Raw genomic sequence first — 23,653 nt, forward strand, 5'->3', positions numbered from 1 at the left:
ACTACCCAGAGCCACTGTAACCCCACCACCCAGTGCTGCCGTAACCACATGATCCAGACCTGCCATAACCCCAGCACCCTGAGCCGCCGTAACCCTACGAACCAGAGCCGCATTACCACCACGAGCCAGAGCTGCCGAAACCCCACCTCCCAGAGTCGCCGTAACCCCACTACCCAGAGCTGCCACAACCCCACTACCCAGAGCCGCCATAACCGCATTAATCCAGAGCCGCCGTAACCCCACGACCCAAAGCCGCCGTAAACCCACGACCCAGAGTCGCCGTAACTGCACTATCCAGAGCTGCCGTAACCCCACTACCCAGAGACACCGTACCCCAACTACCCAGAGCCACCGTAACTCCACTACCCAGAGCCGTCGCAAACCCACTACCCAGAGATGCCTTAAACTCACTACCCAGAGCCAACATACCCCACATCCAGAGCCACCGTAAAACAACAACCCAGGGCAGCTGTAACTCTGTAAACCCACAAGCCAGAGCCACCGTAAATCCACTAGCCAGAGCTGCAGTAACCTCTCTACCCAGAGACGCCATAACCCCACTACCCAGAGACGACGTAACCCCACTACCCAGAGCCGCCGTAACTCCACTACCCAGAGCCGTCGTAACCCCACTACCCAGAGCCACCGTAACCCCACTACCCAGAGTCAACGTAACCCCACTACCTAGAGCCGCCATAACCCCACTACCCAGAGCCGCCTTAACCCCACTACCCAGACCCGCCGTAACCCCACAAACCAGAGCCGCCATAACCCCACTACACAGAGCCGCCATAACCCCAATACCCTGAGCTGGCGTAACCCCAATACCCAGAGCCGACATACCCCACTACCCAGAGCCGACTTAACCCCACTACCCAGAGCCACTGTGACTCTACTACCCAGAGCCACCGTAACTCCACTACACAGAGACGCCGTAAACCCACTACCCAGAGCCACCAAACCCCCACTACCCAGAGCCACCGTAACCCCTACTTCCCAGAGCCACCATAACCCCACTACCCAGAACCACTTGATCCCCAGTACCCAGAATCAACGTAACCCCACTACCCAGAGCCATGGTAACACCACTACCCAGAGCCACCGTAACCCCACTACCCAGAGCCACTGTATCCCGATTACCCAGAATCACAGTAATCCCACTACACAGAGCCACTGTAACCCCACGACCCAGATCCGCCGTAACCCCAAGACCCAGAGCCGCCGTAACCCCACGACCCAGAGCCACGATAACCACCACGACCCACAGCCACCGTAACCCCCACTTCCCAGAGCCACCGTAAACCCTACTTCCCAGAGCCACTGTAATTCCACCAGCCAGAGCGACCGTAACCCCACGACCCAGAGCCGCCATAACCCCACGAACCAGAGCCGCCATAACCCCACTACCCACAGGCACTTTAACCACAAAATCCAGAGCCGCCGTAACCCCACAACCCAGAGCCGCCATAACCCCACGAACCAGAGCCGCCATAACACAACTACCCAGAGCCGCCATAACCGCATTAATCAGAGCCACCGTAAACCCACTACACACAGGCACTTTAACCACAAAATCCAGAGCCGCCGTAACCCCACGACCCAGAGCCGCCGTAACCCCACGACCCAGAGACGCCGTAACGGCACTATCCTGAGCCGCCGTAACCCCACTACCCAGACAAACCGTAACCCCACTATACAGAGCCACCGTAACAACACTACCCAGAGCCACCGTTAACCTCACCAACCAGAGTCGCCGTAACACCACCATCCAGAGCCGCCATAACCGCCGTATCCTGACCACCCAGTCGCCGTATCCCCACTATCCAGAATCACCTTACCCCACTACCCAGAGCCACCGTAACATCACTACCCAGAGCCACGGTAACCCCCACTACCCAGAGCCGCCGTAACGCCACCAATCAGAGCCACTGTAACCCCACCACCCAGAGGCGCCGAAAAAACCCACCATCTAGAGCTGCCGTAACACCACCACCCAGAGCCACCGTAACTCCACAACCAAGAGCTGCCGTAACCCCACGACCGAGAGCCTCCGTAACCCCACTACCCAGAGCCACCGTAACCCCACTACCCAGACCCGCCGTAACCCCACAACCCAGAGCCGCCATAGCCCCACTACCCAGAGCCGCCATAACCCCAATACCCTGAGCTGGCATAACCCCAATACCCAGAGCCGACATACCCCACTACACAGTGCCGCCTTAACCCCACTACCCAGAGCCACTGTGACTCTACTACCCAGAGCCACCGTAACTCCACTACACAGAGACGCCGTAAACCCACTACCCAGAGCCACCGAACCCCCACTACACAGAGCCACCGTAACCCCTACTTCCCAGAGCCACTGTATCCCGATTACCCAGAATCACAGTAATCCCACTACACAGATCCACTGTAACCCCACGACCCAGAGCCGCCGTAACCCCAAGACCCAGAGCCGCCATAACCCCACGACCCAGAGCCACAGTAACCACCACGACCCACAGCCACCGTAACCCCCACTTCCCAGAGCCACCGTAACCCCTACTTCCCAGAGCCACCGTAATTCCACCTGCCAGAGCCACAGTAACCCCACTACCCAGAGCTGCCATAACCCCACGAACCAGAGCCGCCATAACCCCACTACCCACAGGCACTTTAACCACAAAATCCAGAGCCGCCGTAACCCCACATCCCAAAGCCGCCATAACCCCACGAACCAGAGCCGCCATAACACCACTACCCAGAGCCGCCATAACCGCATTAATGAGAGCCACCGTAACTCCCACAACCCAGTCACTGTAACCCCACTACCCACTGCCACCGTAACTCACTACCCAGAGTCACCGTAAGCCCCACTATCCATAGCCAGCGTAACCCCACTACCCAGAGCCACCATAATCCCACGACCCAGAGCCACCGTAACCCCTACTACCCAGAGCCACCGTAAACCCACTACCCAGAGCCACCGTAACCCCACTACGCAGGGTCAGCGTAACCCGACTACCCAGATCCACCGTAACCCCACTACCCAGAGCCACCATAATCCCACTACCCAGAGCCACTGTAACCCCACGACCCAGAGCCACCATAATCCCACGAACCAGAACCACCGTAACCCCCACGACCCAGAACCACCATAAAACCACCACCCAGAGCCGATGTAACTCCCAATACCCAGAGTCACCGTAACCCCACTACCCATTGCCACCGTAACTCTCACTACCCAGAGTCACCGTAAGCCCCACTATCCATAGCCACCGTAACTCCATTATCCAGATCCATCGTAACCCCACTACCCAGAGCCACCGTAACCCTACTACACAGAGCCACCATAATCCCACGACCCAGAGCCACCATAACTCCACTATCCAGAGCCACCGTAACCCCAGCCTGTGTAGAGGCCTTTCTAGTTGGGACGTGCCTTTGTTTTTGATAATTTGAACACAGCTTAAATGTACTTATAAATACCACTGCTACTATTATTCTACGTTCTAAAAAATTCCAAATTCTGAAAGTGATGTCGGATAAACGATTGAGCACCTGGAGACAGAAAGAATAAAGAGTTAGAGAAGAGAAATCAAACTATTATATAAACACAATATCGTAACAGTCAAATGACAACAAGGTCGTAAAAACATCAACAATTATAACATATGGCGAATTGTAAAAAGTAACAAAATTATATAATACGATAAATTCTATCCTCTCCCCTTCTGAGCCACCGTAACCCGACTACCCAGAGCCATCATAACCTCACGACCCAGAGCCACCATAACTCCACTACACAGAGCTGACGTAATCCCACCACCCAGAGGCGCCATAACCCCATCACACAGAGGTGCCGTAACCTCACCACCAAGAGCCGCGGTAAACCCACCATCCAGAGCCGCCGTAGCCCCAACACCAAGAGCTGCCCTAACCCCACGACGCAGAGCCTCCGTAACCGCACGACCCAGATCTGCCGTAACCGCACTATCCAGAACCGCCTAACCCCACTACTAAGAACCGCCGTAACCCCACTACCCAAACCTCCGTAACCCCACTACCCAGAGCCGCCGTAACCCAACCACCCAGAGCTACCGTAACCCCACTACCTTGAGGCACCGTAACCCCCACTACCCAGAGCCACCGTAACCACACTACCCAGAGGCACCGTAACACCACTACCTAAAGCCACCGTAACCCCCACTACCCAGAACCAGTGTAACCCCACTACCCAGAATCACCGTAACCCCACGACCCTGAGCCACCGTAACCTCACTACCCAGAGACAACATAACCCCACTAACCAGAGTCTCCGTAAAACCACTACCCAGAGCTGCTATAACTCCGTAAACCCAGTAGCCAGAGCCGCCGTAAACCCACTAGCCAGAGCTGCCGTAACCACTCTATCCAGAGCCGCCGTAACCCCACGACCCAGAGCCACCGTAACCCCCAAACCCAGAGTCACCGTAACCCCACTATCCAGAGCCACTGTAACTCCACGACACAGAGCCACTATAATCCCACGACCCAGAAGCACCGTAACCCCCACGAACTAGAGCCACCGTAACCCCACTACCGAGTCCCACCGTATGGCGCCTCTGGGTCGTGGGTTTATGGTGGCTCTGGGTAGTGGGAGTTACGGTGACTCTGGGTTGAGGGGTTACGGTGGCTCTGGGTAGTGGAGTTACAGTGGCTCTGGGTAGTGGGGTTACGGTGACTCTGGGTTTGGGGGTTACGGTGGCTCTGGGTCGTGGGGTTACGGCGGCTCTGGGTAGAGTGGTTACGGCAGCTCTGGCTAGTGGGTTTACGGCGGCTCTGGCTACTGGGTTTACGGAGTTATAGCAGCTCTGGGTAGTGGTTTTACGGTGGCTCTGGTTAGTGAGGTTATGTTGCCTCTGGGTAGTGAGGTTACGGTGGCTCAGGGTCATGGGGTTACGGTGATTCTGGGTAGTGGGGTTACACTGGTTCTGGGTAGTGGGGGTTACGGTGGCTTTAGGTAGTGGTGTTACGGTGCCTCTGGGTAGTGTGGTTACGGTGGCTCTGGGTAGTGGGGGTTACGGTGGCTCTAGGTAGTGGGGTTACGGTAGCTCTGGGTGGTTGGGTTACGGCGGCTCTGGGTAGTGGGGTTACGGAGGTTTGGGTAGTGGGGTTACGGCGGTTCTTAGTAGTGGGGTTAGGCGGTTCTGGATAGTGTGGTTACGGCAGATCTGGGTCGTGCGGTTACGGAGGCTCTGCGTCGTGGGGTTACGGCAGCTCTTGGTGTTGGGGCTACGGCGGCTCTGGATGGTGGGTTTACCGCGGCTCTTGGTGGTGAGGTTACGGCGCCTCTGTGTGATGGGGTTATGGCGCCTCTGGGTGGTGGGGTTACGGCAGCTCTGTGTAGTGGAGTTATGTTGGCTCTGGGTCGTGGGGTTATGGTGGCTCTGGGTCATGGGGTTACAGCGGCTCTAGATAGTGGGGTTACTGCGGCTCTGGGAGGTGGGGTTACGGCGGCACTGGCTAGTGGGGTAACGGCGGCTCTGGGTTGTGGTGTCATGCTGGCTCTGGGTAGTGGGGTTACAGCGGATGTGGGTAGTGGGTTTACGCTGGCTCTGGGTAGTGGGGTTACGGCGGCACTGGCTAGTGGGTGTACGGCCGCTCTGGGTCGTGGGTTTACGGCGGCTCTGGTTCGAGGGTTATGGCGGCTCTGGGTCGAGGTGTTACGGCAGCGTGCTGTCGTGGGTTTATTGTGGCTCTGGGTAGTGGGGTTACGGCGGCTCTGGCTCGAAGGGTTACGGCGGATCTGGGCCGTGTGTTTACGGCGGCTCTGTTTCATGGGGTTACGGTGGCTCTGGTTAGTGGGGTTACGATGGCTCTGGTTAGTGGGGTTACGGTGGCTCTGGGTAGTGGGGTTACAGCTGCTCTGGGTACTGGTGTTACTGCGGCTCTGGTTAGTGGGGTTACGGTGGCTCTGGGTAGTGGGGTAACAGCGGCTTTGGGTACTGGTGTTACGGCGGCTCTGGTTAGTGCGGTTACAGCGGCTCTGGGTAGTGGGGTTACGACGGTTCTGGGTAGTGGGGTTACGGTGGCTCTGAGTAGTGGGGTTGCGGTGGCTCTGGGTAGTGGGGTTACGGCGGCTCTGGGTTGTGGGGTTACAGCGGATGTGGGTAGTGGGTTTACGCTGGCTCAGCGTAGTGTGTTTACGGTGGCTCTGGGTAGTGGGGTTACGGCAGTTCTTAGTAGTGGGGTTAGGCGGTTCTGGATAGTGCGGTTACGGCAGATCTGGGTCGTGCGGTTACGGAGGCTCTGCGTCGTGGGGTTAGGGCAGCTCTTGGTGTTGGGGCTACGGCGGCTCTGGATGGTGGGTTTACCGCGGCTCTTGGTGGTGAGGTTACGGCGCCTCTGTGTGATGGGGTTATGGCGCCTCTGGGTGGTGGGATTACGTCAGCTCTGTGTAGTGGAGTTATGGTGGCTCTGGGTCGTGAGGTTATGATGGCTCTGGGTAGTCGGGTTACGGTGGCTCAGAAGGGGAGAGGATAGAATTTATCGTATTATATAATTTTGTTACTTTTTACAATTCGCCATATGTTATAATTGTTGATGTTTTTACGACCTTGTTGTAATTTGACTGTTACGATATTGTGTTTATATAATAGTTTGATTTCTCTTCTCTAACTCTTTATTCTTTCTGTCTCCAGGTGCTCAATCGTTTATCCGACATCCTGTGGACCAGTCACTTTCAGAATTTGGAATTTTTTAGAACGTACAATAATAGTAGCAGTGGTATTTATAAGTACATTTAAGCTGTGTTCAAATTATCAAAAACAAAGGCACGTCCCAACTAGAAAGGCCTCTACACAGGCTGGGGTTACGGTGGCTCTGGATAGTGGAGTTATGGTGGCTCTGGGTCGTGGGATTATGGTGGCTCTGTGTAGTAGGGTTACGGTGGCTCTGGGTAGTGGGGTTACGATGGATCTGGATAATGGAGTTACGGTGGCTATGGATAGTGGGGCTTACGGTGACTCTGGGTAGTGAGAGTTACGGTGGCAATGGGTAGTGGGGTTATGGTGACTCTGGGTATTGGGAGTTACATCGGCTCTGGGTGGTGGTTTTACGGTGGTTCTGGGTCGTGGGGGTTACGGTGGTTCTGGTTCGTGGGATTATGGTCGCTCTGGGTCGTGGGGTTACAGTGGCTCTGGGTAGTGGGATTATGGTGGCTCTGGGTAGTGGGGTTACGGTGGATCTGGGTAGTCGGGTTACGCTGACCCTGCGTAGTGGGGTTACGGTGGCTCTGGGTAGTGGGTTTACGGTGGCTCTGGGTAGTAGGGGTTACGGTGGCTCTGTGTAGTGGGGTTACGGTGGCTCTGGGTCGTGGGATTATGGTGGCTCTGGGTAGTGGGGTTACGCTGGCTATGGATAGTGGGGCTTACGGTGACTCTGGGTAGTGAGTTACGGTGGCAGTGGGTAGTGGGGTTACGGTGACTGGGTTGTGGGAGTTACGGTGGCTCTCATTAATGCGGTTATAGCGGCTCTGGGTAGTGGTGTTATGGCGGCTCTGGTTCGTGGGGTTATGGCGGCTTTGGGATGTGGGGTTACGGCGGCTCTGTATTTTGTGGTTAAAGTGCCTGTGGGTAGTGCGGTTATGGCGGCTCTGGTTCGTGGGGTTATGGCAGCTCTGGGTAGTGGGGTTACTGTGGCTCTGGCAGGTGGAATTACGGTGGCTCTGGGAAGTAGGGGTTACGGTGGCTCTGGGAAGTGGGGGTTACGGTGGCTGTGGGTCGTGGTGGTTACTGTGGCTCTGGGTCGTGGGGTTATGGCGGCTCTGGGTCTTGGGGTTACGGCGGCTCTGGGTCGTGGGGTTACAGTGGATCTGTGTAGTGGGATTACTGTGATTCTGGGTAATCGGGATACAGTGGCTCTGGGAAGTAGGGGTTACGGTGGCTCTGGGTAGTGGGGGTTCGGTGGCTCTGGGTAGTGGGTTTACGGCGTCTCTGTGTAGTGGAGTTACGGTGGCTCTGGGTAGTAGAGTCACAGTGGCTCTGGGTAGTGGGGTTAAGGCGGCACTGTGTAGTGGGGTATGTCGGCTCTGGGTATTGGGGTTATGCCAGCTCAGGGTATTGGGGTTATGGCGGCTCTGGGTAGTGGGGCTATGGCGGCTCTGGGTTGTGGGGTTACGGCGGGTCTGGGTAGTGGGTTTAAGGCGGCTCTAGGTAGTGGGGTTACGTTGGCTCTGGGTAGTGGGGTTACGGCGGCTCTGGTTAGTGGGGTTACGACGGCTCTGGGTAGTGGAGTTACGGCGGCTCTGGGTAGTGGGGTTATGTCGGCTCTGGCTAGTGGGGTTATGGCGTCTCTGGGTAGCGAGGTTACTGCAGCTCTGGCTAGTGGATTTACGGCGGCTCTGGCTTGTGGGTTTATGGAGTTACAGCCGCCCTGGGTAGTTGTTTTACGGTGGCTCTGGATGTGGGGTATGTTGGCTCTGGGTAGTGAGGTTAAGGCATCTCTGGGTAGTGGGTTTACGACGACTCTGGGTAGTGGAGTTACGGTGGCTCTGGGTAGTGGGGGTACGGTGTCTCTTGCTAGTGGGGTTACGGCAGCTCTGGATAGTGCAGTTACGGCGACTCTGGGTCGTGGGGTTACGGCGGCTTTAGGTCGTGGGGTTACGGCGGCTCTGGATTAATGCGGTTATGGCGGCTCTGGGTAGTGGGTTTACGGTGTCTCTGGGTTGTGGGGTTAAGGCGGCTCTGGGTAGTGGGGTTACGGAGACTCTGGGAGGTGGGGTTTCGGCAGCTCTGGCTCGTGGTGGTAAAGTGGCTCGGGTTCGTAGGGTTACGGCGGCTCAGGGTGCTGGGGTAATGGCAGGTCTGGATCATATGGTTACGGCAGCACTGGGGAGTGGGGTTACGGTGGCTCTGGGTAGTGGGGTTAAGACGGCTCTGGGTAGTGGGGTTATGGCGGCTCTGGGTATTGGGATTACGGCAGCTCTGGGTCGTGGGGTTATGGTGGCTCTGGGTCGTGTGGTTATGGTGGCTCTGGGTCGTGAGGTTATGGTGGCTCTGGGTAGTCGTGTTACGGTGGCTCAGAAGGGGAGAGGATAGAATTTGTCGTATTATATAATTTTGTTACTTTTTACAATTCGCCATATGTTATAATTGTTGATGTTTTTACGACCTTGTTGTCATTTGACTGTTACGATATTGTGTTTATACAATAGTTTGATTTCTCTTCTCTAACTCTTTCTTCTTTCTGTCTCCAGGTGCTCAATCGTTTATCCGACATCCTGTGGACCAGTCACTTTCAGAATTTGGAATTTTTTAGAACGTAGAATAATAGTAGCAGTGGTATTTATAAGTACATTTAAGCTGTATTCAAATTATCAAAAACAAAGGCACGTCCCAACTAGAAAGGCCTACTAGGAGGGGTTATGGTGGCTCTGGCAAGTGGGTTTACGATGGCTCTGGATAGTGGAGTTACGGTGGCTCTGTGTAGTGGGGTTACGGTGGCTCTTGGTCGTGGGATTATGGTGGCTCTGGGTAGTAGGGTTACGGTGGCTCAGGGTAGTGGGGTTACGCTGGCTATGGATAGTGGGGCTTACGGTGACTCTGGGTAGTGAGAGTTACGCTGGCTATGGATAGTGGGGCTTACGGTGACTCTGGGTAGTGAGAGTTACGGTGGCAATGGGTAGTGCGGTTACGGTGACTCTGGGTAGTGGGAGTTACAGTGGCTCTGGGTAGTGGGGTTATGGTGGCTCTGGGTAGTGGGGTTACGGTGGATGTGGGTAGTCAGGTTACGCTGACCCTGCGTAGTTGGGTTACGGCGGCCTTGTGTAGTGGAGTTACGGTGGCTCTGGGTTGTAGAGTTATGGTGGCTCTGGGTAGTGGGGTTTGGCGGCTCTGTGTAGTGGGGTACGGAGGCTCTGGGTAGTGGGTTTACGGCAGCTCTGGGTATTGGGTTTACGGCGGCTCTGGGTAGTGGGGTTATGGCGGCTCTGTGTAGTGGGGTTACGGCGTCTCTGGGTAGTGGGGTTAAGGCGGGTCTGGGTAGTGGGGTTACGGTGGATCTGGGTAGTCAGGTTACGCTGACCCTGGGTAGTTAGGTTACGTTGGCTCTGGGTAGTGGGGTTACGGTGTCTCTGGGTAGTGGGGGTTACGGTGGCTCTGGGTAGTGGGGTTACGGTGGCTCTGGTTAGGTGGTTACGGTGATTCTGGGTAGTGGGGTTACGGTGGCTCTGGGTAGTGGGGTTACGGAGGCTCTCGGTCGTGGGGTTACGGCAGCTCTTGGTTGTGGAGTTACGGTGGCTCTGGGTGGTGGTGTTACGGCAGCTCTGGATGGTGGGTTTTTTCGGCGCCTCTGGGTGGTGGGGTTACAGTGGCTCTGATTGGTGGCGTTACGGCGGCTCTGGGTAGTGGGGGTTACCGTGGCTCTGGGTAGTGATGTTACGGTGGCTCTGGGTAGTGGGGTAAGGTGATTCTGGATAGTGGGGATACGGCGACTGGGTGGTCAGGATACGGCGGTTATGGCGGCTCTGGATGGTGGTGTTACGGCGACTCTGGTTGGTGAGGTTAACGGTGGCTCTGTATAGTGGGGTTACGGTGTGTCTGGGTAGTGGGGTTACGGCGGCTCAGGATAGTGCCGTTACGGCGTCTCTGGGTCGTGGGGTTACGGCGGCTCTGGATTTTGTGGTTAAAGTGCCTGTGTGTAGTGGGTTTACGGTGGCTCTGATTAATGCGGTTATGGCGGCTCTGGGTAGTGGTGTTATGGCGGCTCTGGTTCGTGGGGTTATGGCGGCTCTGGGTCGTGGGATTATGGTGGCTCTGGGTAGTGGGGTTACGCTGGCTATGGATAGTGGGGCTTACGGTGACTCTGGGTAGTGAGTTACGGTGGCTCTGTGTAGTGGGGTTACGGTGGCTCTGGGTCGTGGGATTATGGTGGCTCTGGGTAGTGGGGTTACGCTGGCTATGGATAGTGGGGCTTACGGTGACTCTGGGTAGTGAGTTACGGTGGCAGTGGGTAGTGGGGTTACGGTGACTGGGTTGTGGGAGTTACGGTGGCTCTCATTAATGCGGTTATAGCGGCTCTGGGTAGTGGTGTTATGGCGGCTCTGGTTCGTGGGGTTATGGCGGCTTTGGGATGTGGGGTTACGGCGGCTCTGTATTTTGTGGTTAAAGTGCCTGTGGGTAGTGCGGTTATGGCGGCTCTGGTTCGTGGGGTTATGGCAGCTCTGGGTAGTGGGGTTACTGTGGCTCTGGCAGGTGGAATTACGGTGGCTCTGGGAAGTAGGGGTTACGGTGGCTCTGGGAAGTGGGGGTTACGGTGGCTGTGGGTCGTGGTGGTTACTGTGGCTCTGGGTCGTGGGGTTATGGCGGCTCTGGGTCTTGGGGTTACGGCGGCTCTGGGTCGTGGGGTTACAGTGGATCTGTGTAGTGGGATTACTGTGATTCTGGGTAATCGGGATACAGTGGCTCTGGGAAGTAGGGGTTACGGTGGCTCTGGGTAGTGGGGGTTCGGTGGCTCTGGGTAGTGGGTTTACGGCGTCTCTGTGTAGTGGAGTTACGGTGGCTCTGGGTAGTAGAGTCACAGTGGCTCTGGGTAGTGGGGTTAAGGCGGCACTGTGTAGTGGGGTATGTCGGCTCTGGGTATTGGGGTTATGCCAGCTCAGGGTATTGGGGTTATGGCGGCTCTGGGTAGTGGGGCTATGGCGGCTCTGGGTTGTGGGGTTACGGCGGGTCTGGGTAGTGGGTTTAAGGCGGCTCTAGGTAGTGGGGTTACGTTGGCTCTGGGTAGTGGGGTTACGGCGGCTCTGGTTAGTGGGGTTACGACGGCTCTGGGTAGTGGAGTTACGGCGGCTCTGGGTAGTGGGGTTATGTCGGCTCTGGCTAGTGGGGTTATGGCGTCTCTGGGTAGCGAGGTTACTGCAGCTCTGGCTAGTGGATTTACGGCGGCTCTGGCTTGTGGGTTTATGGAGTTACAGCCGCCCTGGGTAGTTGTTTTACGGTGGCTCTGGATGTGGGGTATGTTGGCTCTGGGTAGTGAGGTTAAGGCATCTCTGGGTAGTGGGTTTACGACGACTCTGGGTAGTGGAGTTACGGTGGCTCTGGGTAGTGGGGGTACGGTGTCTCTTGCTAGTGGGGTTACGGCAGCTCTGGATAGTGCAGTTACGGCGACTCTGGGTCGTGGGGTTACGGCGGCTTTAGGTCGTGGGGTTACGGCGGCTCTGGATTAATGCGGTTATGGCGGCTCTGGGTAGTGGGTTTACGGTGTCTCTGGGTTGTGGGGTTAAGGCGGCTCTGGGTAGTGGGGTTACGGAGACTCTGGGAGGTGGGGTTTCGGCAGCTCTGGCTCGTGGTGGTAAAGTGGCTCGGGTTCGTAGGGTTACGGCGGCTCAGGGTGCTGGGGTAATGGCAGGTCTGGATCATATGGTTACGGCAGCACTGGGGAGTGGGGTTACGGTGGCTCTGGGTAGTGGGGTTAAGACGGCTCTGGGTAGTGGGGTTATGGCGGCTCTGGGTATTGGGATTACGGCAGCTCTGGGTCGTGGGGTTATGGTGGCTCTGGGTCGTGTGGTTATGGTGGCTCTGGGTCGTGAGGTTATGGTGGCTCTGGGTAGTCGTGTTACGGTGGCTCAGAAGGGGAGAGGATAGAATTTGTCGTATTATATAATTTTGTTACTTTTTACAATTCGCCATATGTTATAATTGTTGATGTTTTTACGACCTTGTTGTCATTTGACTGTTACGATATTGTGTTTATACAATAGTTTGATTTCTCTTCTCTAACTCTTTCTTCTTTCTGTCTCCAGGTGCTCAATCGTTTATCCGACATCCTGTGGACCAGTCACTTTCAGAATTTGGAATTTTTTAGAACGTAGAATAATAGTAGCAGTGGTATTTATAAGTACATTTAAGCTGTATTCAAATTATCAAAAACAAAGGCACGTCCCAACTAGAAAGGCCTACTAGGAGGGGTTATGGTGGCTCTGGCAAGTGGGTTTACGATGGCTCTGGATAGTGGAGTTACGGTGGCTCTGTGTAGTGGGGTTACGGTGGCTCTTGGTCGTGGGATTATGGTGGCTCTGGGTAGTAGGGTTACGGTGGCTCAGGGTAGTGGGGTTACGCTGGCTATGGATAGTGGGGCTTACGGTGACTCTGGGTAGTGAGAGTTACGCTGGCTATGGATAGTGGGGCTTACGGTGACTCTGGGTAGTGAGAGTTACGGTGGCAATGGGTAGTGCGGTTACGGTGACTCTGGGTAGTGGGAGTTACAGTGGCTCTGGGTAGTGGGGTTATGGTGGCTCTGGGTAGTGGGGTTACGGTGGATGTGGGTAGTCAGGTTACGCTGACCCTGCGTAGTTGGGTTACGGCGGCCTTGTGTAGTGGAGTTACGGTGGCTCTGGGTTGTAGAGTTATGGTGGCTCTGGGTAGTGGGGTTTGGCGGCTCTGTGTAGTGGGGTACGGAGGCTCTGGGTAGTGGGTTTACGGCAGCTCTGGGTATTGGGTTTACGGCGGCTCTGGGTAGTGGGGTTATGGCGGCTCTGTGTAGTGGGGTTACGGCGTCTCTGGGTAGTGGGGTTAAGGCGGGTCTGGGTAGTGGGGTTACGGTGGATCTGGGTAGTCAGGTTACGCTGACCCTGGGTAGTTAGGTTACGTTGGCTCTGGGTAGTGGGGTTACGGTGTCTCTGGGTAGTGGGGGTTACGGTGGCTCTGGGTAGTGGGGTTACGGTGGCTCTGGTTAGGTGGTTACGGTGATTCTGGGTAGTGGGGTTACGGTGGCTCTGGGTAGTGGGGTTACGGAGGCTCTCGGTCGTGGGGTTACGGCAGCTCTTGGTTGTGGAGTTACGGTGGCTCTGGGTGGTGGTGTTACGGCAGCTCTGGATGGTGGGTTTTTTCGGCGCCTCTGGGTGGTGGGGTTACAGTGGCTCTGATTGGTGGCGTTACGGCGGCTCTGGGTAGTGGGGGTTACCGTGGCTCTGGGTAGTGATGTTACGGTGGCTCTGGGTAGTGGGGTAAGGTGATTCTGGATAGTGGGGATACGGCGACTGGGTGGTCAGGATACGGCGGTTATGGCGGCTCTGGATGGTGGTGTTACGGCGACTCTGGTTGGTGAGGTTAACGGTGGCTCTGTATAGTGGGGTTACGGTGTGTCTGGGTAGTGGGGTTACGGCGGCTCAGGATAGTGCCGTTACGGCGTCTCTGGGTCGTGGGGTTACGGCGGCTCTGGATTTTGTGGTTAAAGTGCCTGTGTGTAGTGGGTTTACGGTGGCTCTGATTAATGCGGTTATGGCGGCTCTGGGTAGTGGTGTTATGGCGGCTCTGGTTCGTGGGGTTATGGCGGCTCTGGGTTGTGGGGTTACGGCGGCTCTGGATTTTGTGGTTAAAGTGCCTGTGGGTAGTGGGGTTATGGCGGCTCTGGTTCGTGGGGTTATGGCGGCTCTGGGTAGTGGGGTTACGGTCGCTCTGGCTGGTGGAATTACAGTGGCTCTGGGAAGTAGGGTTTACGGTGGCTCTGGGAAGTGGGGGTTACGGTGGCTGTGGGTCGTGGTGGTTATCGTGGCTCTGGGTCGTGGGGTTACGGCGGCTCTGGGTCTTGGGGTTACGGCGGATCTGGGTCGTGGGGTTACAGTGGCTCTGTGTAGTGGGATTACTGTGATTCTGGGTAATCGGGATACAGTGGCTCTGGGTAGTGGGGTTACGGTGGCTCTGGGTAGTGGTGTTACCATGGCTCTGGGTAGTGGGGTTACGTTGATTCTGGGTACTGGGGATCAAGTGGTTCTGGGTAGTGGGGTTATGGTGGCTCTGGGAAGTAGTGGTTACGGTGGCTCTGAGTAGTGGGGGTTTGGTGGCTCTGGGTAGTGGGTTTACGGCGTCTCTGTGTAGTGGAGTTACGGTGGCTCTGGGTAGTAGAGTCACAGTGGCTCTGGGTAGTGGGGTTAAGTCGGCTCTGGGTAGTGGGGTATGTCGGCTCTGGGTATTGGGGTTACGCCAGCTCAGGGTATTGGGGTTATGGCGGCTCTGTGTAGTGGGGTTATGGCGGCTCTGGTTTGTGGGGTTACGGCGGGTCTGAGTAGTGGGGTTAAGGCGGCTCTGGGTAGTGGGGTTATGGCGGCACTAGGTAGTGGGGTTAAGTTGGCTCTGGGTAGTGGGGTTTGGCGGCTCTGTGTAGTGGGGTACGGAGGCTCTGGGTAGTGGGGTTACGGCAGCTCTGGGTATTGGGTTTACGGCGGCTCTGGGTAGTGGGGTTATGGCGGCTCTGTGTAGTGGGGTTACGGCGTCTCTGGGTAGTGGGGTTAAGGCGGGTCTGGGTAGTGGGGTTACGGTGGATCTGGGTAGTCAGGTTACGCTGACCCTGGGTAGTTAGGTTACGTTGGCTCTGGGTAGTGGGGTTACGGTGTCTCTGGGTAGTGGGGGTTACGGTGGCTCTGGGTAGTGGGGTTACGGTGGCTCTGGTTACGTGGTTACGGTGATTCTGGGTAGTGGGGTTACGGTGGCTCTGGGTAGTGGGGTTACGGAGGCTCTCGGTCGTGGGGTTACGGCAGCTCTTGGTGGTGGTGTTACGGCAGCTCTGGATGGTGGGTTTTTTCGGCGCCTCTGGGTGGTGGGTTTACAGTGGCTCTGATTGGTGGCGTTACGGCGGCTCTGGGTAGTGGGGGTTACCGTGGCTCTGGCTAGTGATGTTACGGTGGCTCTGGGTAGTGGGGTAAGGTGATTCTGGATAGTGGGGATACGGCGACTGGGTGGTCAGGATACGGCGGTTATGGCGGCTCTGGATGGTGGTGTTACGGCGACTCTGGTTGGTGAGGTTAACGGTGGCTCTGGGTAGTGTTGTTACGGTGGCTCTGTATAGTGGGGTTACGGTGTGTCTGGGTAGTGGGGTTACGGCGGCTCAGGATAGTGCCGTTACGGCGTCTCTGGGTCGTGGGGTTACGGCGGCTCTGGTTCGTGGGGTTATGGCGGCTCTGGGTTGTGGGGTTACGGTCGCTCTGGCTGGTGGAATTACAGTGGCTCTGGGAAGTAGGGTTTACGGTGGCTCTGGGAAGTGGGGGTTACGGTGGCTGTGGGTCGTGGTGGTTATCGTGGCTCTGGGTCGTGGGGTTACGGCGGCTCTGTGTAGTGGGATTACTGTGATTCTGGGTAATCGGGATACAGTGGCTCTGGGTAGTGGGGTTACGGTGGCTCTGGGTAGTGGTGTTACCATGGCTCTGGGTAGTGGGGTTACGTTGATTCTGGGTACTGGGGATCAAGTGGTTCTGGGTAGTGGGGTTATGGTGGCTCTGGGAAGTAGGGGTTACGGTGGCTCTGGGTAGTGGGGGTTTGGTGGCTCTGGGTAGTGGGTTTACGGCGTCTCTGTGTAGTGGAGTTACGGTGGCTCTGGGTAGTAGAGTCACAGTGGCTCTGGGTAGTGGGGTTAAGTCGGCTCTGGGTAGTGGGGTATGTCGGCTCTGGGTATTGGGGTTACGCCAGCTCAGGGTATTGGGGTTATGGCGGCTCTGTGTAGTGGGGTTATGGCGGCTCTGGTTTGTGGGGTTACTGCGGGTCTGGGTAGTGGGGTTAAGGCGGCTCTGGGTAGTGGGGTTATGGCGGCTCTAGGTAGTGGGGTTAAGTTGGCTCTTGGTAGTGGGGTTACGGTGGCTCTGGGTAGTGGGGTTACGACGGCTCTGGGTAGTGGAGTTACGGCGGCTCTGGGTAGTGGGGTTACGTCGTCTCTGGGTAGTGGGGTTACTGCAGCTCTGGCTAGTGGATTTACGGCGGCTCTGGCTTGTGGGTTTACAGAGTTACAGCTGCCCTGGGTTGTTGTTTTACGGTGGCTCTGGATGTGGGGTATGTTGGCTCTGGGTAGTGAGTTTAAGGCATCTCTGGGTAGTGGGTTTACGACGGCTCTGGGTAGTGGAGTTACGGTGGCTCTGGGTAGTTGGGGTACGGTGTCTCTGGGTAGTGGGGCTACGGCAGCTCTGGATAGTGCAGTTACGGCGACTCTGGGTCGTGGGTTTACGGCGGCTTTAGGTCGTGGGTTTACGGCGGCTCTGGATTAATGCGGTTATGGCGGCTCTGGGTAGTGGGGTTGTGGCAGCTCTGGGTAGTGGGGTTACGGCGACTCTGGGAGGTGGGGTTTCGGCAGCTCTGGCTCGTGGTGGTAATGCGGCTCTGGTTCGTAGGGTTACGGCGGCTCAGGGTGCTGGGGTTATGGCAGGTCTGGATCATGTGGTTACGGCAGCACTGGGTGGTGGGGTTACAGTGGCTCTGGGTAGTGGTGTTAAGACGGCTCTGGGTAGTGGGGTTATGGCGGCTCTGAGTATTGGGATTACGGCAGCTCTGGGTATTGGGGTTATGGCGGCTCTGGGTAGTGGGGTTATGTCGGCTCTGGGTAGTGGTGTTACGGTGACTCTGGGTGGTGGGGTTCACGGTGGCTCTGGTTAGTCGTGTTACGGTTGCTCTGGGTAGTGTGGTTACGGTGGCTCATGGGTAGTGGGGTTACTGCAGATCTGGGTAGTGAGAGATATGGTGGCAATGGGTAGAGGGGTTATGGTGGCTCTGGGTAGTGGGATTACAGAGACTCTGGGTAGTGGGAGTTACGGTGGCTCTGGGTGGTGGGGTTACATCCGCTCTGGCAAGTGCATTTACGGTGGCTCTGGTTCGTGGGGATTATGGTGGCTCTGGGTCGTGGGGTTACAGTGGCTCTGCGTAGTGGGGTTATGGTGGCTTTGGGTAGTGGGGTTACGGTTGATCTGGGTAGTCGGGTTACGCTGACCCTGGGTAGTTAGGTTACGGTGGCTCTGGGTAGTGGGTTTACGGTGTCTCTGGGTAGTGGGGGTTACGGTGGCTCTGGGTAGTGGGGTTACGGGTGCTCTCTTTAGGTGGTTACGGTGGCTCTGGTTAGGTGGTTACGGTGATTCTGGGTAGTGGGGTTATCGTGGCTCTGGTTAGTGGGGTTACGGAGTCTCTCGGTCTTGGGGTTACGGCGGCTGCTGGTTGTGGAGTTACGGCGGCTCTGGGCGGTGGTGTTACGGCAGCTCTGGATCGTGTGTTTTTTCGGCGCCTCTGGGTGGTGGGGTTACGGTGGCTCTGGGAAGTGGGGGTTACAGTGGCTCTGGGTAGTGATGTTACGGTGGTTCTGGGTAGTGGGGTTACGGTGATTCTGGGTAGTGGGGATACGGCGACTGGGTGGTCATGATACGGCGGTTATGGCGGCTCTGGATGGTGGTGTTACGGCGACTCTGGGTGGTGAGGTTAACGGTGGCTCTGGGTAGTGGGGTTACGGTGTGTCTGGGTAGTGGGGTTACGGCGGCTCTGGATAGTACGGTTACGGCGACTCTGGGTCGTGGGGTTACAGCGGCTCTGGGGCGTAGGGTTACGACGGCTCTGTATTTTGTGGTTAAAGTGCCTGTGTGTAGTGGGGTTACGGTGGCTCTGATTAATGCGGTTACAGCGGCTCTGGGTAGTGGTGTTACGGCAGCTCTGGGCAGTGGGGTTATGGCGAATCTGGGAGGTGGGGTTTCGGCGGCACTGGGTAGTGGTGTTATGGCGGCTCTGGTTCGTGGGTTTACGACGGCTCAGGGTAGTGTGGTTACGGTGACTCTGGGTAGATGGGTTATGGCTGCACTTGGTAGTGTGGTTATGGCGGCTCTGGGTAGTGGGGTAACGGTGGCTCTGGGTAGTGGAATTACGGTGGCTCTGGGATGTAGGGGTTACGGTGTCTGTGGGTAGTGGCGGTTAACGTGGCTCTGGGTCGTGGGGTTACGGCGGCTCTGGGTCGTGGGGTTACAGTGGCTCTGTGTAGTGGGATTACTGTGATTCTGGGTAATCGGGATACAGTGGCTCTGGGTAGTGGGGTTACGACGGCTCAGGGTAGTGGGGTTACGGTGACTCTGGGTAGTTGGGTTATGGCTGCACTTGGTAGTGTGGTTACGGCGGCTCTGGGTAGTGGGGTAACGGTGGCTCTGGTTAGTGGAATTACGGTGGCTCTGGGATGTAGGGGTTACGGTGTCTGTGAGTAGTGGCGGTTAACGTGGCTCTGGGTTGTGGGGTTACGGCGGCTCTGGGTCGTGGGGTTACAGTGGCTCTGTGTAGTGGGATTACTGTGATTCTGGGTAATCGGGATACAGTGGCTCTGCGTAGTGGGGGTTCGGTGGCTCTGGGTAGTGGGGTTACGGCGTCTCTGTGTAATGGAGTTACGGTGGCTCTGGGTAGTAGAGTCACGGTGGCTCTGGGTAGTCGGGTTAAGGCGGCACTGTGTAGTGAGGTATGTCGGCTCTGGGTATTGGGGTTAAGGCAGGTCTGGGTAGTGGGGTTATGGCGGCTCTGGGTAGTGGGGTTATGGCGGCTCTGGGTAGTGGGGTTACGGCAGCTCTGGGTAGTGAGGTTAAGGCATCTCTGGGTAGTGGGGTTACGACGGCTCTGGGTAGTGGAGTTACGGCGGCTCTGGGTAGTGGGGTTACGGCGTCTCTGTGTAATGGAGTTACGGTGGCTCTGGGTAGTGGAGTTACAGCGGCTCTAGGTAGTGGGATTACAGCGGCTCTGGGTAGTGGTTTTACGGTGGCTCTGTGTAGTGGGGTTATGTTGGCTCTGGGTAGTGAGGTTACGGTGGCTCAGGGTCGTGGGGTTACGGCGGCTCTGGGTAGTGGTGTTACGGCAGCTCTGGGCAGTGGGGTTATGGCGAATCTGGGAGGTGGGGTTTCGGCGGCACTGGGTAGTGGTGTTATGGCGGCTCTGGTTCGTGGGTTTACGACGGCTCAGGGTGCTGGGGTTATGTCAGGTCTGGATCGTGCGGTTACGCGGCTCTTGGTAGTGGGGTTTACGGCGGCACTGGGTAGTGTGGTTACGGCGGCTCTGGGTAGTGGGGTTACGGTGACTCTGGGTAGTTGGGTTATGGCGGCTCTTGGTAGTGTGGTTACGGCGGCTCTGGGTAGTGGGGTAACGGTGGCTCTGGGTAGTGGAATTACGGTGGCTCTGGGAAGTAGGGGTTACGTTGGCTCTGGGATGTAGGGGTTATGGTGTCTGTGGGTAGTGGCGGTTAACGTGGCTCTGGGTCGTGGGGTTACGGCGGCTCTGGGTCGTGGGGTTACAGTGGCTCTGTGTAGTGGGATTACTGTGATTCTGGGTAATCGGGATACAGTGGCTCTGGGTAGTGGGGTTACGGTGGCTCTGCGTAGTGGGGTCTACGGAGGCTTTGGGTAGTGGTGTTACGGTGGCTCTGGGTAGTGGTGTTACCGTGGCTCTGGGTAGTGGGATTACTGTGGCTCTGGGAAGTAGGGGTTACGGTGGCTCTGGGTAGTGGGGGTTCGGTGGCTCTGGGTAGTGGGGTTACGGCGTCTCTGTGTAATGGAGTTACGGTGGCTCTGGGTAGTAGAGTCACGGTGGCTCTGGGTAGTGGGGTTAAGGCGGCTCTGTGTAGTGGGGTACGTCGGCTCTGGGTATTGGGGTTAAGGCAGGTCTGGGTAGTGGGGTTATGGCGGCTCTGGGTAGTGGGGTTATGGCGGCTCTGGGTAGTGGGGTTACGGCGGCTCTGGGTAGTGGGGTTAAGGTGGCTCTGGGTATTGGGATTATGGCGGCTCTAGGTAGTGGGGTTACGTTCGCTCTGGGTAGTGAGGTTAAGGCATCTCTGGGTAGTGGGGTTACGACGGCTCTGGGTAGTGGAGTTATGGCGGCTCTGGGTAGTGGGGTTACGGCGTCTCTGTGTAATGGAGTTACGGTGGCTCTGGGTAGTGGAGTTACGGCGGCTCTGGGTCGAGGTGTTACGGCGGATCTGCTTCGAGGGGTTATGGCGGCTCTGGGTCGATGTGTTACGGCAGCGTGGGGTCGTGGGGTTATGGTCGCTCTGGGTAGTGAGGCTTACGGTGGCTCTGGGTAGTGGGGGTTACGGTCGCTCTGGGAAATGGGGTTACGGCGGCTCTGGGTCGTGGGCCACCGAAACCCTACTACCCATGCAAGCGTAACCCCACTACCCAGAATCACCATAACCCCACTACCCAGAGCTGCCGTAACGCCATACCCAGAGCCGCCGTAACCCCACGACACTGAGCCACCGTAACCTCACTACCCAGAGCCAACATAACCCCACAACCCAGAGCCACCGTAAAACCACTACCCAGAGCCGCTGTAACTCCATAACGTCACTAGCCAGAGCCACCGTAAATCCACTTGCCAGAACTGCCGTAACCTCTCTACCCAGAGCCACCGTAACCCCTACTTCCCAGAGCCACCGTAATTCCACTACCCAGAGCCACCGTAACCACACTACACAGAGCCGCCGCAACCACACTACCAAGAGCCGCCATAACACAACTACCCAGAGTCACCGTAACCCCACTACCCAGAGCCGCCGTAACCACACTACCCAGTGACGCCATAACCCCAATACCCAGAGCCGCCTTAACCCCACTATCCAGAGCCACTGTAACCACACTACCCAGAACCGCCATAACCCCAATACACAGAGCTGCCGTAACCCCAATACCCAGAGCCGCCTTAACCCCACTACCCAGAGCCACCGTGACTCTACTACCCAGAGCCACCGTAACTCCACTACCCAGAGCCACCGTAACCCCTACTTCCCAGAGCCACTTGATCCCCATTACCCAGAATCACCGTAACCCCACTACCCAGAGCCACGGTAAAACTACTACCCAGAGCCACCGTAACCCCACTACCCAAAACCTCCGTAACCCCCACTACCCAGAGCCACCGTAACCCCACTACCCAGAACCACTGTATCCCGATTACCCAGAATCACAGTAATCCCACTACACAGAGCTACTGTAACCCCACGACCCAGAGCCACGGTAACCACCACTAACCATAGCCACCATAACCCCTACTTCCCACAGCCTCCGTAACCCCTACTTCCCACAGCTACCTTAATCCCACGACCCAGAGCCACCGTAACCCCACTACCCAGAGCCGCCGTAACCCCACGAACCAGAGCCGCCGTACCACCACGAGCCAGAGCTGCTGAAACCCCACCTCCCAGAGTCGCCGTAACCCCACTACCCAGAGCTGCCGTAACCTCACTACCCAGAGCCGCCATAACCGCATTAATCAGACCCGCCGTAACCCCACTACCCACAGGCACTTTAACAACACAATCCAGAGCCGCCGTAACCCCACGACCCAAAGCCGCAGTAACCCACGACCCAGAGTCGCCGTAACGGCACTATCCAGAGCTGCCGTAACCCCACATCCTGAGCCACCGTAAAACCACTACCCAGGGCCGCTGTAACTCCGTAAACCCACAAGCCTGAGCCGCCGTAAACCCACTAGCCAGAGCTGCCGTAAACTCTCTACCCAGAGACGCCGTAACCCTACTATCCAGAGCCGCCGTAACTCCACTAGCCAGAGCCGTCGTAACTCCACTACCCAGAGATGCCTAAACCTCACTACCCAGAGCCACCGTAACCCCACTACCCAGAGCCAACGTAACCCCACTACCTAGAGCCGCCATAACCCCACTACCCAGAACCATCGTAACCCCACTAACCAGAGCCGCCGTAAACAACCTACCCAGCGCCGCCGTAACCCCACTACCCAGAGCCGCCGTAACCCCACTACCCAGAGCCGCCGTAACCACACTACCCAGAGCCGCCGTAACCCCACTACCCAGAGCCGCCGTAACCCCACTAACCAGAGCCACCGTAACCCCACAACCCAGAGCCGCCGTAACCCCACTACCCAGAGCCGCCGTAACCCCACTACCCAGCGCCGCCGTAACCCCACTACCCAGAGCCGCCGTAACCCCACTACCCAGCGCCGCCGTAACCCCACTACCCAGAGCCGCCGTAACCCCACTACCCAGAGCCACCGTAACCCCACTACCCAGAGCCGCCGTAACCCCACTACCCAGAGCTGCCGTAACCCCACTACTCAGAGTCGCCGTAACCCCACTACCCAGAACCATCGTAACCCCACTAACCAGAGCCGCCGTAAACCACCTACCCAGCGCCGCCGTAACCCCACTACCCAGAGCCGCCGTAACCCCACTACCCAGAGCCGCCGTAACCACACTACCCAGAGCCGCCGTAACCCCACTACCCAGAGCCGCCGTAACCCCACTAACCAGAGCCACCGTAACCCCATGAAACAGAGCTGCTGTAAACACACGGACCAGATCCGCCATAACCCCACGAGCCAGAGCCGCCATAACCCCAGTACCCAGAGCCACCATAACCCCACGACCCCATGCTGCCGTAACACCTCGACCCAGAGCCGCCATAACCCCTCGAACCAGAGCCGCTGTAAACCCACGACCCAGAGCCGCCGTACACCCACTAGCCAGTGCCGCCGTAACCCCACTACCCAGAGCCAGCGTAAACCCACTACCCACATCCGCTGTAACCCCACTTCCCAGAGCCACCGTAACGCCACTACCCAGAGCCGCCGTTACCCCACTAGCCGGTGCAGCCGTAACCCCACTTCCCAGAGCCGCCGTATTCCCACTACCCAGAGCCAACGTAAACACACTACCCACATCCGCTGTAACCTCACTACCCAGAGCCACCGTAACCCCACTTCCCAGAGCCGCCGTAACCCCACTACCCAGAGCCGCCGTAACCCCACAACCCAGAGCCGCCGTAACCCCACTACCCAGAGCCGCCGTAACCCCACTACCCAGCGCCGCCGTAACCCCACTACCCAGAGCCGCCGTAACCCCACTACCCAGCGCCGCCGTAACCCCACTACCCAGAGCCGCCGTAACCCCACTACCC

General features: G+C 57.2%; 1 protein-coding gene across 1 annotated transcript; it reads right to left on the reverse strand.

Moving 5' to 3' along the window:
* Positions 1 to 1,304: 1,304 nt before the first annotated feature.
* Positions 1,305 to 23,088, reverse strand: LOC138745203 (mucin-2-like). Its single transcript, XM_069902263.1, has 18 exons — positions 23,005 to 23,088; positions 20,643 to 20,769; positions 19,971 to 20,119; positions 19,128 to 19,253; positions 18,460 to 18,626; positions 18,084 to 18,194; positions 17,045 to 17,388; positions 15,835 to 15,984; positions 15,683 to 15,791; positions 14,341 to 14,463; positions 13,992 to 14,102; positions 11,803 to 11,983; positions 10,938 to 11,062; positions 10,449 to 10,559; positions 8,260 to 8,440; positions 7,418 to 7,519; positions 5,618 to 5,839; positions 1,305 to 1,403 (listed from the first exon to the last, which is right to left on the reverse strand). Exons 1-18 carry the CDS (start codon positions 23,086 to 23,088, stop codon positions 1,305 to 1,307), a joined length of 2,622 nt encoding a protein of 873 aa, XP_069758364.1.
* Between the last annotated feature and the right edge of the window lie 565 nt (positions 23,089 to 23,653).

This window comes from Narcine bancroftii, chromosome 11, assembly GCF_036971445.1.
Source record: "Narcine bancroftii isolate sNarBan1 chromosome 11, sNarBan1.hap1, whole genome shotgun sequence".
NCBI lineage: Eukaryota > Metazoa > Chordata > Chondrichthyes > Torpediniformes > Narcinidae > Narcine > Narcine bancroftii.

Coding starts and splice junctions, on each gene's coding strand:
- LOC138745203 (XM_069902263.1), bottom strand. CDS start 23,088: ATGGCGGCTCTGGCTCGTGGGGTTATGGCGGATCTGGTCCGTGTGTTT. Junction 17,389..18,083: donor CCCCACTACCCAGAATCACC/GTAACCCCACTA, acceptor CACACTACCCAG/AGCAACCGTAACACGACTAA. Junction 1,404..5,617: donor ACCCACGACCCAGAGCGGCC/GTACACCCACTA, acceptor GCCTGTGGGTAG/TGGGGTTATGGCGGCTCTGG.